Here is a 16,448-nt window from a genome sequence, read left to right as displayed (position 1 = left end):
AGGTCAGTAAAATGAGGAGCCAGATTGTTGGGGGCAATATGCTGACTCTGTAAACCGCTTAGATTGGGCTGTAAAGCACTGTGAAGCAGTAAATAAGTTAATGTGCTATTGCTATTATTATTCTATTTCTTTTTTGTGTGATACCTTGTTTGATCTGATCTGTATCAATGGAGTTCAGCAGATGCAGAGCTGTCATGGTTTATCTCAGTAGCTTTACCTTTCCCTCTTCTATAAGACAAAGATTTTAAACAGCTGATGTTCAAAGGCAATGTGTTAAATTTAATTTCTAAGATATATGATCAAGATTATTTCCATTTAAGAGATTATTTTCAAGCTAATTGCATTGCTGCATTGCTTAGAACATGTGTTCATATACTTTACTATGCAACTCATTCAGTCAAGAGTTCTAAGATCTGCATTTGTTTTTGTTTGTAGCAAGTGCCCCAGCCTCCCCTCGGGAAATGATCAGTTTAAAAGAAAGAAAAACAGATTATGAGTCAACTGGAACAAATGCTACTTACCATGGGAATAAAGGAGAGCATACTTCTAGAAAAGACACCATGACAGGTGAGCCAGGAATTGTATGTGATATATAAACATTGTGGAAGAAAACCTTCTGGGCTGGAATTGATTCTGATGGTAATACAGACATACTTAGTAAGCATGTTTTAAGCTTTACTTTGTAAACTACATTAAAGTCTTCAACTCAAATATTGCTAATCATTTTGAGGTAACACCTTGACTGAATTCAGTTTGTATATTTATTGAATGTCAGATTTAAACTTTTGTTTCAAAACTCCAAGCCTTCAATCTCTGCATCATAATGTTTACTATAGGAATCTGGCATCTTAATAGTATTTCCCCTATAAAAGGAAAAGTGATTTATCTGATTTCATTTCCTCTTTCTCCTCCTCCTCCTTCCTTTAAAGCAACTATTTCTCCACTTTAGCAGCTTTTAAGATATGTGAACTTCAACTCACAGAATTTTTTCCCCAGCATGCTTTAAACCAGTGGTGAAATGTAAAATTTGTTACTACCAATTCTGTGGGCATGGCTTGGTAGGGGGGTAATGTGACTGGGTGGGCGTGGCCAACTTTTTTTTTTTTTTTTTTTTTTACTTTTAAAAACATTTTTTCTACAACCTCTTCAGCTGAAGAGGTTGTAGAAAGAATGCTTTTAAAAGGCTCTGACGATCTAGGCTGATGATCACGTGGCTCAACTGGCATGTGGGGGGCAGGGATTTCTGCTACCGGTTCTCTGAACCACCCACAGCCATCGCTATCGGACCAGGCGATCTGGTCCAAACAGGGAGCATTTCACTCCTGCTTTAAACTGAATGATGTAAAACACTATTTTAAACTGAAGGATGTATGTATGAACCACTTATTGTGGCTTAATAACAATATTGGAGAGCACACACAATCATCTTTAGCTATTGTTGTGCTTTGGCAGTGATTATAATACTGTAATTCATCCCATATGGAGTAAATCACCGCTTGTGACAGCCCAAATTCCTTTTTTTTTTACAACTCTGCATTATGTAGGGAATATAATTTTCTCTAACAAATGCTAATTAGCTTCTTTCCACAAAATTTTTGGCTTAATTTTACAGTTATATTTATTGCTATTTAAAATTGTAATGTTTATGCTGTTTTCTGAAAAGGGGTATAAAAGAGTTCTTTGAGGTAGTTCTTTCATTTCAAAATAGAAGTTTTTAACATGGCAGGGCAGAAGAGCATACTGAATGCCACCCAATCTCAGATAAAGTAACCAATACATTTGGAAAGATGGCATGAATATCATCATCTATTTAGAAACATTTTGTTACAAAAATAGCATAAAGCTAGATTTAATTTCAGCTGCATGTAAGCATTCTATTACTATCCAGATATTTCAGTCTACAAATTCCATAATCCACTGTCATTGGCTGCGGTTGATGGGAGTTGGACATTTGAAGAGCCAAGAGCAGAACACATCAAGTTGGGAAAAGCTGGTTTAATGCCATACCTTGATTGGTGATTATAACCTCACTCAAGTGTTTAAATTCATTATACAGTATGAGCTTCTTTGCCTTTCCCGATGTTATATCTTTGACATCATCTAGAAGAACTCTCATACTATTATGTATATCAATGCAAATGTCTCTATTGTGCAAACAGGTGGATTTTGCATATGCACATCATCTTTTCTCCTTATGTTACCATGAAGACAGAGAAAAAGCTCACCATTGCCCTGGTGGGAAGAGAGCCCTTTTCTTTAATGGTTCAAAGGATCTTAAGGGGAAAAAAGGACATCTGCATTGTTCTATGTCCATTCATTTCTCCAAAATTCCACCATTTATCAGTTTTAGGTTTGTCTGGCTATTATGCTAATAATAAAAAATGCTAACTTAGTAACTAATGTTACTAGTTTTTAGGATATTTTTAGTCATGGGTAGTCAGCTAAATCAGTGGCTCCCAATCTGTTCAGCGCCAAGGACCAGTTCTGTAAAGGGTGTTTTTTCCACAGACGAGGGAGGCATGGTTTCATGCTCTGCCTGGATCCCACGTGTGTGGATGGGGCTTTGCTCACTTGTGCAGCCTGATTCCTGGTGGGCAGCGGACTGGTGTCAGTCCACGGACCCGGAGTTGGGGACTCCTGAGCTAAATGATATCCCATCACCAATGATATCCCAGTTGTGAAGTTCTGTACCAATTTATCACCTCTTCCTCACCACAGGGACAATTTTATCTTTATTACACATCCTCTATTAGCCTCTTTTTTTCAGCAGAATAAAGTTACGCTGATGGCTTTCTGGAATGAAAATGAGAGCATGGTCACCATATACAGAGCAAAGGGAGTTTAGTTTTCCACTCATCTGTCTCTACAGGGAATATTTTAAGGAGATTAAAGCAATTCATTTAGGGAAAAGGGTAACATTTATCAATTTTATTGACAAGCCATAGACCAGCATGGCACAGAACTAAATTTAATCTGAAACTAATAATTTCTCAATGTTTTAAAGTTATTATAATAGGAATAACAGGACATTTCCTAATAATAAGAACATCTGTAGGTGGTATCATCTAAACCAGGGATTTTCAAACTCCACTGGCATACAAAACCTGTTAATTAAAAAAAATTAATTAATCAGAGGCAAAGCCATAATGAGCAGAAACATCCTTCTGGAAAAACCGAGGTTCCAAGATAAGCTGACAAACCTTGCCTTTTCTACATACCTTTAAAAATGTTGTATATACTCTTGATTATCTTTGAATATAAAGAGGTGGGGGTTTTTGGTCCTTATTTTCTCACAGAACCCCCTCAAATTCTTGGAACACAGTTGAAATACCTTACCTAAATATGTATGTTGAGGGAGTAAAAGGACAAGCTGGAGAAAAACTATTTTAAAACATTACATTATTGAGTGTTAACTGTAGTAAAACCAAATGGATTCACTGCTGTAGATTATGATACTTGACAGCTGTTCTTTTCAGCAATTTTGTTTGATAATAGGAGACCAGTCTCTCAAGAGCTATCATTCTAAGCTTCTTGTTAAACAGCAATGCTGTTCCATCATACCATGACACCATGTTCTATAGCATACTCCAAATGTCATCCAGTGGAGCCAAAAGATTAAATGAATTCTACAAGAACAATCATTCTGATCATCTGAAGCCCATGAATCCTTCATTAGATAATTGATTCATCAAGAACTTTTGAAGAACTGCAAAACAGCAACAGATAAGGTACTGTTTAGAATTGGATTTTATGTTTAAGAGCCCATTTTAGCTTCTTCCCTAGTGTAATTTGTTGTGTTGTGCATATTTTTGATGTTATGGGGGTAGATTTAAGGCCTTATTGAAGCAAATCTACAGTAGGATCTGCTGCTTTTATAACATTACTCACTATCCCTCAATGCCATGTCTGGGTTGTGTGGGGCAAGTATATGGTTAACTACTCCTTACATAGCTACTGTATAAGTACAACCTTGCTTGTTCGAATCTAATTGAGCAGTATAAAAGGCCAGACTGATATATGCTACAGTGGGAGCATGTTTATTAACCTGTTCCATGCAAAGTTAGCTAGTCTATCATTTTATTTTCTCACTTTCTAACCAGTGACTTTTTACAGGATTTTGTTATTCCAGTTCTTGTAATGTTTCTCTCTTTCCCCTTGCTCCCTCTATCTTGCATTTTAGCTAGCTATAGTACTAATGCATATACAAAGATAGGAGTCTCATTTTTGCCCTGCCAGATAGTCAAGTGTCTTATGAGACTTAGACTTTCAAGCCAAAACAAATGTCATCTATAATAGCTTGTGTTGTCTGGTTACAAACAGAGATTACAAATTTTATTTTGCTTTTACAGGCTACCAGAGCAGAGCTTGTGACACATGGTTACCACATCAAATCTGAAGAGTAGATGAAGACTAAATGAACAATTATTCTGTTTGATTATGTATGAACTGAATTACCACCTTTAAAAAGAGGAAAGCTCTGACATGAAAGAAAACCAGAATCAACCAAACATTAAACAGTTCAATAAAGCATGATATGAAATCTCAACATTGTGAGCCTTTCTTTTTAAACTCTGACAGATGATTTGTAGTCAGATTTTTTTAGACTGAATTGAAGTTGCAGAATCAGAGATAGTATGCAACTGTAAAAGTCTCGATCACAGCTGCACTGTACTCAGCATAGGAGACTATTAGGAATATGGAGCCACTCTTACCTTTGAACCAGCTTTGGTGAGACAATGGAGGGAAATAGTAGAGCTGTGGCAAGAACTTCCAGGTCCATCCATTCTTGTCCAGTCTGATGGTTGCAGTTCTCTGAGTTAAGTCCCTTGAATCTGAAATTGCAGTCCAATTGTAAAAATACCTGATGTGGTCAGTGAGTGATGTGGGTTGCACAATCTGTCCAGATCATGCAACTCACAGGCTTGTTCTGATTCAACCTCTTGTAATCTTTTTATAAGACCTTCCCAATAAAAGAATACAGGAGATGTGTCAAGACATATTTTAATTATGATCAGTTTACTGGTAACACTTGCATTTTCAGGAGCATTTTTAAATCCACTAATATTCAGGCCTCCTGAATTTCTTTTTATTCATTGAGAAGAACATAAAACATAACTTAAACATAAACATAAAAAAAATATGTTTCATAATTCTGGATACACCTACTATATGTGGAGGTTCAGGTTGTTAATACTTAAAGATATTAAGGATGCTTGTTCTGGAACAGCTGTAATCTTAGCACCGGAAAAGGAGAGCTAATTTTTATGTTATTAGCTAAATATATATTCATTCTTTGAGGACTGATTTTTTTTCCCTCCAAGAAGCAGGTAAATTTTTAATTTAATTTTGTATTTTAAAATGATGACTGATTAAATAAATATTTTAATTAAAATAGTTATTTACTATTGAATTTTTATATTTGCCCAACATACATTTACAATGATCCCATCACATATTCTTAGCTGATTTCCAGGTATAAAGTCTATGTGAGTAAACAGTTTCTCATATACATGCTGTCTCATGATTTGTTATACATAAATATATTTCTGTAATACATATATATGCCTACAGTTTGCATCTTGATAGACATTTGTCGCTGGTGAACAATAAAATCCGGGGGAACATAAAGGAGTACAGTTGATTGCTGGCAGCCCACATGTTAGATTCTTAATAGTAACTGAACACTCACATAATAGAGTGCTATATTTGGCTTGTAGGCTTCAGAAACAACCCATACAAGTTATAAAATAGATTACCTCACAGAAAACTAGAGATTATTCTCTCATCATTTGGAAAGGAAGTCATTCAATTTTCGTTCTAATAACCATTGGTTGAATACTAAGAAAATAGATTCCCTGATGAAACCCGCTAGAATAACTAGCTTTCAAAAGTAATATGTAGCCAGACATTCTAAGACCACAAGATTACTATGTATATAAAATATATACATTTAGGGTAATTATGTAATGTTCCATTTATATCAACTATAACATCTGGCACCACTCATTTATAAAAACTATCATCAGGTATATTGTGTATGTCTATAGTTCTATTATATCTCCCCTTTCTGTGGTTCCCCCCCACTAAATAGCAAAGAAAATCAGATTTTTTGGCTGAGCATCGGAGTATATACTACCTTAAATAAACAAAGCACATTTTCCCAGAAAAGTTCAAGAGGAATCAAATCTCTCTTGAACTATTCTTAGTGATCCAGGATCACTGTATACTGCATTGGCTTCTGAAAAAATAATTTTTTGTGGCAGTGCAATCTTTTAGATACAGCTTTAAACCGAACATTCATACATTTATTTATGGCTCTGTAAGCACAGAATGATTTAGCAAAGCATTCCTACACACAACTGCTCTCTTTCTGGTGTGCTGTCATCCCTTAATCTCTTGTTTGCTAATACATCTTGGACAGACAGTCAATTGTTCATTGATGTGAGATTGATTTCACAGCTACTTCTCACTGTTAAAATGTTTTCAGGAAATCTGTATGTAGTAAGTATCTATGACTGACTTCAGTGCAGCATAAAGATTTCTAGTTTCCTAATACTGTATATGGAAGGGATGAAGTACAAACATGTCAGTCACATGTTCTTTCTTTTTTCTTTTTTATTAAAAAGTTTTGTAGCAAATACAAACATTTTCACCCCCCCCCACCCTTCTTTCCCCCTCACCCCCCCTAGACTTCCCAGAACAAGCACAGGGTATAGCATTCACAAATCAAAAGCTAGACTATGCTAACAAATTGTTACATTTCATATTCTCCCTAGATCCTTAACTCCTTATAATTCAAAAAACAAACATAAACTACTTAAAGTTACTTCATTCATATGCTATATGAATCTTCTTATTCGGATACTTCTTCTGTATGTAATCGATCCATCTTCTCCATTCCAATATATATCTTTCATTTGAATGGTCTTTAAGATATGATGAAATTTTTGCCATCTCTGCCAAATGCACAAGTTTTAATATCCATTCCTCAATGGTGGGTGGATCTTCCTTCTTCCAGTACTGTGCCACCAGTAACCTGGCAGCCGTTATTAAGTTCAAAACCAATTTAGTCTCTATTACAGTACAATCCATGACTATTCCCAACAAAAAGAACTGTGGTGTAAATTTAATTTTTTTCTTTAAAATGTTTTGAATAATCCACCATATTTTTATCCAAAAAGCCTTAATTTTTTTACAAGTCCACCATATATGAAAATATGTAGCATCTTTACACTCACATCGCCAACACTTAGGTTGTAAATTTGGATACATACAGGCTAATTTTTTGGGGTCTAAATGCCATCTATAAAACATTTTATAAAAATTCTCGCTTAGATTTTGTGCTTGTGTAAATCTTACATTTTTGACCCATATCTTTTCCCATGTTTCCATCGTTATTGGTTCACCTACGTTTTGTGCCCATTTTATCATACAGTCCTTGACTAACTCTGTTTCTGAATCTATTTCCACTAGTGCATTATACAACCTTTTTATATGCATTTGACCTTTATCTCTTGTTTGCTTTATCAAATTCTCATCCTGCTGCAAAATACCAATTTTTTGATCTTCTTTCCATCTGGCCTGCAGCTGTCCATACTGAAACCATGTCCTAATAATTCCTTCTTCTCTTAATTGCTCCATTGGTTTTAATTGTAATCTGACTCCTTCCTTATAAAGAAGTTCCTTATATGTAATCTTATCTTGCTTTTGCTCTAAGTTTATATTCTCTATCGCGTGTCTGGGTACTGTCCATATTGGTAACTTATCACTTAGTTTATATTTACACTTTTTCCAGACCCGCAATAGAGAATTTCTTAATATATGACTTTTAAAAGCCTTATCTACTTTCTTGTCATAGACTAAATAAGCATGCCAGCCGTAGACCAAACCATATCCTTCAATATTCAATATCTTTTCCTCCGTTAAATTTATCCAGTCTGTAATTGCTGAGAGGGCAGCGGCTTCATAGTACAATCTTAAATTGGGCATTTTAAGACCACCTCTTTCTCGGATATCTTGCATTATCTTTTGTTTAACTCGAGGTTTCTTCCCTGCCCACACAAACTTGTTTATGCCCTTCTGCCATTCCTTCAAATTTTCATCTCTTTAAAGTATAGGTATCATTTGAAAAAGAAATAAAAATTTTGGTAGAATATTCATTTTTACAGCGGCTATCCTTCCCAGCAAAGACAATTGTAGTTTTTTCCAATTTTCCATCTCCTTTTGTATTTTGTGCCATAGTGGTTCATAATTGTGCTGATATAATTTCATATTTGCAGTCATAATATAAACCCCTAAGTATTTAACCTTCTTAACTACTTCAAATCCTGTTAACCTTTCTATCTCTTCTTTCTGGCTTCTGACCATATTTTTAGCTATTATTTTCGTTTTGGCTGCATTTATTTTAAAACCAGATACTTGTCCATATAAGCAGGTTATATCCATCAAGGCTGTAATCGATTGTACCGGTTGGGTTAAGGTAACAACCAGGTCATCCGCAAATGCTCCTTACTTATACTCATGCTGTCTAATTTTAATTCCCTTTATTGTGTCCATCTCACGTATTTTACTTAGTAAAACTTCCAGCGTCAACACAAACAATAACGGAGACAAGGGACAACCTTGCCTTGTTCCTTTTTCTATATTAAAAGGATCTGTTAAGCCACCATTAACTATTATTTGCGCTGTTTGTTTTTGATATATTGCCTTAATAGATTGTATAAATTGTTCTCCAAATTGCATCTTTTCTATTAATTTTAATAAAAATTGCCAATTCAGTTGTCAAAGGCTTTTTCAGCATCCAAAAACACTTGCACTGCGGGGACCTGGTTGTTCCTTCCCAGATACTCTAATAAGTTAACAATTTGCCTTACATTACTCTTCATTTGTCTATCATTTATAAAACCAGTTTGATCATGGTGAATCATTTGCTGCATAACTGTCATTAATCTATTTGCTAAAATTTTAGCAAAAATCTTATAGTCTGTGTTCAGTAATGAAATTGGCCTATAATTTTTAGGATCTGTATCGTCATGCCCTTCTTTTGGGATCAACGAGATAAATGCTGTCTTCCAAGTTGGAGGCACCTCTCCTCCCTGTTGTATATTGTTAAATAATTCTTTCAATGGTTCCACCATTTCCTCCTGTAAAGTTTTATAATAAATAGCTGTCAGACCGTCCGTCCCAGGGGCTTTACCCACTTTCAACTGCTTAATTGCTAACACAATTTCCTCGGAAGTTATCATTCGGTTTAAGCTATCCCTCTGCTCATTTGAGATTATATAAATATTCTCTTTCTGCAAATATCTATCTATATCTATATCTTTAATTTTATCACCAGTATACAGCCTCGAATAAAACTCTAAGAAAGATTTTTTAATCAATTGTTGCTCATAAACCTCCTTACCCTTATATCTTATTTTCTCTATTGTCCTTGATTTTTACTTTTTCCTTAACAGGTATGCTAACCACCTGCCTGGTTTATTGGGATTATAAAAAGTATTATGTTTTGCATATCGTAAATTAGTTGCCACTTGATCTGCTATCAACATGTTAAATTGACCTTTCAATAAATTGATTGCCTCTTTAATTTTCTTATCTGTTGGATTGACTATTAAAGCCTGTTCCTGTTTACTAATCTCATCTTCTAATTCTTTTCTTTTTGCCCCGTTTCTTTCTATGCTTATTATTCAAATATATCAAAATTCCTCGCATATATGCTTTACTTGCATTCCATACCATTTCCATAGATGTACCCTTTTGCATATTCATAACAAAAAATTCTTTCATAAATTTTTTACACTCTTTTATATTTTCTTCATACCTAAACAAGTTATCATTTAACCTCCAGGACCTCCTAGACCCTTTCCCACACTCCAATTCCAACCAAACTGGACTATGGTCTGTCAATATTCTTGAGCAAATCTTCGTGTTCTTCACCCTAGATAAAAGATCATTAGTAATTAGTATAAAATCAATCCTTGAAAAGGATTGATGTCTGTCTGAGAAAAAAGTAAAATCTTTTTCTTCCGGATTTCTTTCACGCCAAATATCCCTCAGCTCCCAATCATCCATCATCTCCCAAAACGCTTTGGGCAGTTTTGCTCTTGTTAAAACATTTTGTTTAGGTCCCTTCTTATCTTTTTTAATATCCAAGACCCCATTCCAATCCCCCAACAGGATACAAGTTTTATATGCCCATTGTGTCAACTTCGAGTGTAGTAAATTGTAGAAATGTTCTTGTTGTTGATTCAGGGCATAGATTCCAATTACAAGTATTTTTTCTCCTTTAATTAAAAGTTCTATTGCTAAGAATCTTCCTTGGTCATCTGCTTCAATTAATTTAGCAACTAAGTCTCTTTTCAGATATATAACTATACCATTTTTCTTTTCTGGTGCTGCTGCTACGTAGTGTGTACCAAGTCTTGCATTTATCAGGTATTTTTGATCTTGTACTCTTATATGAGTCTCTTGTAGACAAATCACATCATTTTTAAATTGTTTGAGATAATGAAATATTTTTCTTCTTTTCTGTGGAGAATTCAAACCATTAACATTCCACGTCAAAAATCTAGTTCCCATCTCTGGGCCCTTGAAGCAACTGGAGCAGATTCTGGTGGTCTTGTCTCAATTGACCTTTAGGTCTTGCTCCTCCCACTGCTTCTATTTTGGTAGATTCTTGAATTGTTCCTTGAGTTGCCATCTGGAATTGTTGCTGTCTTGATACTTCTTTGAGCCTAGCTGTCACTGATCTGGTCTATCTTTGATCCTTGGGTTGCTCTAAATCAATTAACTCCAACTCTTGAATAGCCATCTGAATTTGTAATGGTTCTTCTCCTTGGCCTATCAAAACTCCCCCCTGAACTACTGTCAGGAGCTCTTCTTTTTCACCTTCCATCACATCCTTCTTTCTTTTGCCTTCTGGTGATTTGGGTGTGCCAGCCTTTAATACATTAATATAAAAATCTCTTGCTTTCCATATTGTATTAAGCCGATACCTCTCTCCTGAGTAAGTCACTATTAATCCAGCTGGCACCTCCCATCTATACTGTATCTGGCGTTTTTTCAGTTCATCCACCAGAAAAGCATACTCCCTTCTGGCCCTCAAGATCTTAGGGGGGATTTCTTTCATTGTCATCACTTCCTGGCCTTCAACCCGAAGTTTGTTTTGAAAAGTGGCCTGTAGAATTTCATTACGTACTCTCCTTGTAGTAAAATATATCACAATGTCTCTTGGTAAATGTTTCTGTCTAGCAACCCAAGAATTAACGCAATACAGCTTGTCAATCTGCCAGCCCAGATCATTTTTGACTCCCCCACCAACGGTGCCAATACCTCAGACATCATTTCTCTCAAGTTCTCTTGTTTGTTCTCCTTCACCCCTCTAAATCTTAAAGCAAATTCCATATCTCTGTATTGTATCATAGCTACATCATCTTCAGCCCTCTGAATTCTATTCTGAGCTTCTGCTAATTTATTATCCAAAATTACCGTAGATTGTTTAACTTCTTCAACTTTATCATCCACCATTTCAATATTGCCTGCCAAACATTTAAATGTCTTTATAATATCATCCCTAATTTGCTGATTCTGAGTTGCAATCTCATCTGACACAACCTGTATTTTTTCATTGGTTTCCTTAATTTTTTCATTAATCACAATAGCAAGTTTCTCTTGTGTAACTTGGGAGGGCTTGTTGTAACATCTCCAACGTTAAAGTCTGTGGATCTGCTGGAGGGGCAGAAGCTTGCAATCTAGGAATGTGAGCTGGGGAGCTGCCAGCACTTCCCGTTCCTTTAATAGGAACAGTCTTTACAGATTTTGAGGCCATTTTCAGTTTAAATTAATTGTTATATTTTATTCAGAAGCCAAAAAGAAAAGATCATCAAAGTCCAAGAATTTTCCCAATCGTAAATTAACGTTTAAAATTTATTTATTTATTTATTTATTTATTATATTTCTATACCGCCTTTCTCCCGTAGGACTCAAGGCGGTGTACAGTCAAGAAAAATATAGACACACAAACATCCTCCTTCTCTCAGCACAGCAATTCTTTCCAGGCAAGAGGCTGCCAGGGAAATGAAACTTTCTGTAACTTTCCCTTTCTCCGCCCCTCCCTTTCAGGTTTCAATCGCCATTTTGATACAAATTGCTAACTTGTTACTTCCGAAGGAAGCAATAAGCTTTGGAGTTAAGTGTAAATACTTGCAGTCTGACTTCTCCTGGCTTGTTCTGCCTGCAGCAATTAAAGATGTTAAAAATCCCTCATCTGTTGTCAGCAGAAATGGTCGCGGCTTCTAGCCCGCTAATTAGCGGAGTCTTCCCAGGTCCGGAGCAGATTGGCAGGCTTCTAGGGAGCCCTCGCCCTTCGCGCCCCAGGATTTCTCCTAAGGCACTTGGGGGGCTCTACCTCTGCCTGCCGGCTCTTCTCCCTCCCCTTTGCCCGGGGAGAGGGTTTTCAAGCCCCAGACAGCTGTTTTTCGGTTGTTCTGGGGCTTTTACGAGACCGGGGATCAGACGTCCAAGGAGGGACGTCAGCTAAGTCCTGCAGAGCCACCCGGAAGCCTCATATGTTCTTTCTTATAGATGATTCATGTGGGAATCAGTAAATCATTGCTAATAAAGGCTTATTGAATTTGCCCTACCACTGCTACTAGTTCACACACGTATTTGCCATTTTGTCTAGTAATATAATCCCTATTTCTCCCAATTCTAGGTCAGAACTCTGGAATCTCTACTTTGTATAGAAATTCTTACGGTGCACCTGCTGAAGATATCAAACACAACCAAGTAAGTGGTAATTCAACTTATTCCCTTTAAAAAAAAATCGATTAATATAGCTGCAATAATTTTAAAGACTCATAGTTGAAAAACTATTCAACGTTTCACAGATACGAACTTTTCCCAGTCTATCCTGGTAAATGTTATATTTATCAGTAAATTATGGAAATGCAACTTATATTCAACTATTTACCAAGCAGCTTTATTATTCAGATGTATCAGTACATGGCAGAAACATTTTCATTATTATATTTGTAAGCATATGTCTTTATTTGCAAATAAAAGAGAGTGAAAGCTGGGCATTTTCAAAAAGTAGTTTTGAAATCATCTGAAGTAGTCTCCTGGCAATATAATTAAACATCTCTAATATATGTTTTTTACATTTTCTGTGGCATATATGTATATAAAAGAAAAATGAGGCTAGGGGAGCTCCATTACTCAGAAAGTTGCTGATGGGATTCTGTTGAGAAGAATGTGAGAAAGTGAAAGATAGAAATCAGTATTAGAAATATATTTTCATGAAAATGGTAAACAGTAATGACATATTTGTGAAAACAGCTTTCAGTGACAGATTGTTTTGTGGTAGTTTAAAGACTCAGTTTACTAGCTTTCAATGAGTAAATTCCTTCACAATTAAAAAAAATGGCTATAATTATGTAAATGAAGACACATAGTGGATTATGTATTTAATCTCCTACTTTTCTAAGTCAGTCTTGATTCTAGGTAGCTGCTAAGACCTGTCCCTGCAGTTTTCTTGGGAACATTTTCAGAAGTGGCTTGCCACTGCCTGTTTCTAGGGCTAACAGAAAGACATCCAGATGGCTTCATGCCTAGATCAAGACTAGAACTCATGGTCTCCTGGTTTCTAGCTCAAGAGCCTTTAACCACTATACCAAACTAGCTCTCACCTCCTACTTAAAAGACAGCCATGTTACCTTGTCCAGGGTATGACCTTTGGGATGAGTATTCCATGTGACTGTGGACTAAACATTTCTGTAAGTAGCTTTCTGGTCTGAAACCATTACTGCTAGCATGCAGCCAGGATATTTTTTTTAATGTTTCAAAAACCTTAGTTTCCACTTTCTTATATTTCAAATTCCATATGATTGTAATTTTTTTAATTAGAAAAAAATAGATTTTTCTTCTAAAAGAATAATTATTTCCTAAAATCACAAATTATAAAACAAGCAAGCAAACTGATCAGCAGGAAACAAGAAACAGGAACAAAAATGAATGGGTTAAGTTACCATATTTGCATTTTTATACAATACCTTATGAACTTCTCTTATTATCAGCTTTAGAGTTATGTGACATACGAGGATGAAATAAGTAGTAGCAATAATATAGATCAGGGCCTACAAAGGGATGTGAGGTTGGGAAGTGTACAGATGGTCTAAAGTGAGGAGACTTATCCTGAAAGAGTCTAGATGTCTCTTTAAATATGAATTTAAAGATTTAAATAATTTAAATAAATATGTCTCTAAATATATGAATTTACCAATGGACAAGCATTCCTAATATTGTTCACATTCTGCAATCTGAGATCCTCCACCCACAAATCATATGTGTAAAAGTTCAATGTGAAGTCTATTTTACCCCTTTTCTGAGGCAAATCTCTGTTAAAAGTGGTTGCAAATGCAAATATAGAGCAATCTTTGGAGAAAGATCAAGCAGAACAGTGACATTCATCCAGGAAGACTAAGATGTTTTCTGTAGCAGCTGAAATGTCGGTAATGTTCACATTGTCTGTCTAATAAGTCCCACTGAAGTGGAACCTTGTTCTGCACTATAAGTGACATGGCAGTTTGTTTCCCATCATTATAGTCTTCCCTAACAAGCCAAGACTTCTTATTCTGTTGACAGGTTTCAACACAGCCGGTCCCACAGGAGCCCACAAGAAAGGAATACGAACCATATCAGCCATTTCAAAATTCATCAAGAAACTATGATGAGTCCTTCTTTGAAGACCAAGTGCATCATCGCCCACCTGCCAGCGAGTACAATATGCACCTGGGACTCAAGTCCACTGGCAACTACGTTGATTTCTATTCTGCTGCTCGGCCCTATAGTGAACTCAATTATGAAACAAGCCACTATCCAGCCTCTCCAGATTCCTGGGTTTGAGATTTGGGCAAGAAAAAAAGAAGAGGGCCAGGAACTGTGCATGTGCATGCATATCACAAGACATTCTTTTCCTGCAAATTTAGTTTGTTAAAGCCTGTTCCGTAGGAAGGCCCTAATATTCAGTCTGGAACAATTAAGGTATCTTTAGATGGCTAAAAGAATGGGAAACTAAGCGTGGGAGTGTTATTAGAAAGAGTGGGATGTGTATCTATTTCTGTATCTATAGAATCCTATCTCTTAAATATAGATATAGAAATATACTGGGGGGAGGGCAGCTTTGCAGTTGACCTTGTAATGTAGAGTTTAAAACAAATAGTACTGTACACTGAATGTGGCTGAAGGAAGTTAGGGAAGTTACAACCACTGAAGTGAGTCCAGAGTTAAGCACAAGAAAATGAACAGTTTACAAACCTTATGGGGGACAGCTTCTCACCCTTTGTTTCCTCTCTTCATCCATTGTGAATTTAGGCTTCAAGTTGCATTTGGGATTTCCTCTGTACAGCAAGATGTTTCTTGCCTTTTGTTAATGCATTGTTGTAAAGTATTTGATGTACATTACAGATTTAAAAACCAGAGAGAAAGAGAGAGCAAAGTGCATTGTGTATATTACATCAATGCCACAGTGTTTCTTCATCTATGGTTCTAAATATTGCTTCAATTACACAACTTTGAAATATGTATGAATTTCCAAGGGTAGGGGTGGGTTTTTTTCTTTTTTCTTTTTCTTTTCCTTTTTTCTTTTCCCCAGTATGTTTTAACAGGAGAAAACAAAAACTGATATTTAGCAGTATTGTTCGTTCTGATATGTGAATTTGTTTGTGGCAACTAAAAAAAAAAAGGCATTCAGCAGTTTCTGACAATTAACATTCATCATTCCACACTCCTTGTCAACAAAGTGCTTTTTCACTGCCTAAAATTTTAGATGTAGATATTTGAAATAGATTTTTTTCATTTATACCAGTTTTCTTTATGATGATACAGTGTTAAAAGAAAATAAATTACAATTGATCTGTCATCCATATTTGCTAAGAATGTCTATTTCCAAGATCCTTAATCAAAATATACATTCTTGCTCATGTATGTACGTGTGTGTCTGTCCTCAAAATATGTGCATACTATTTTGTGTGTACTTTTGTGCAGCATAAACTTGTGTTCCATCATGGTGTTGCCAGACATAATAGAATTATGTTTTGTGTATAAGAATCTGGTGGCCTTCAGATGAAATTCATTTTTCACGCTCATACACAAGAAGAAACAGGTGTAGAGGCTTGTGTAGCAATACATTTGGGTGTTGTTTTTGTTGTGTTTCTGCTTTGGGTGGAAGACAGTATTGTAGACCTTTCTAATATTTCAAGCCAAAATGTTCAATGGGAGAGGTTGTTGTTTCCCCAATCTGATAGGGAAGAGATCTATGTTCTGCTGACACTTCTAGTAAGGTAAGGAAAGCAAAGTATAGGAAAGGAAAGGATAGTGGGAAGAAAGGCAGGAGAAGCTATGTAACTTTCATTATTACAGCAGCCCCCTAAATGGAAATTGGCATCTGG

The 16,448-nt window shown here is 35.8% G+C and overlaps 1 protein-coding gene across 21 annotated transcripts in view; it reads left to right on the top strand.

Annotated features, from left to right (window-relative positions):
- CTNND2 (catenin delta 2) overlaps positions 1 to 15,984 on the top strand; it is a 479,927-nt gene extending 463,943 nt beyond the window's left edge. For 17 of the 21 annotated variants that reach the window (XM_034411885.3, XM_087891293.1, XM_087891292.1 and 14 more), the window contains 3 exons: positions 436 to 567; positions 12,716 to 12,789; positions 14,644 to 15,984. In XM_034411885.3, coding sequence (XP_034267776.1) covers positions 436 to 567; positions 12,716 to 12,789; positions 14,644 to 14,904 — 467 coding nt within the window. In that variant the 3' untranslated portion in view covers positions 14,905 to 15,984. Of the gene's footprint in view, positions 1 to 435; positions 568 to 3,495; positions 3,729 to 4,349; positions 4,547 to 12,715; positions 12,790 to 14,643 lie in introns of those variants that run through there. The other 4 variants (XR_015733589.1, XR_015733588.1, XR_015733587.1 and 1 more) reach the window with 1 other exon arrangement.
- The last annotated feature ends 464 nt before the right edge of the window (positions 15,985 to 16,448 follow it).

This window comes from Pantherophis guttatus, chromosome 3 (assembly GCF_059756535.1).
Source record: "Pantherophis guttatus breed Tessera chromosome 3, ASM5975653v1, whole genome shotgun sequence".
Lineage (NCBI taxonomy): Eukaryota > Metazoa > Chordata > Lepidosauria > Squamata > Colubridae > Pantherophis > Pantherophis guttatus.
The sequence above is the reverse complement of the archived record's forward strand: the minus strand, read 5'-3'. Positions and strand labels throughout refer to the sequence as shown.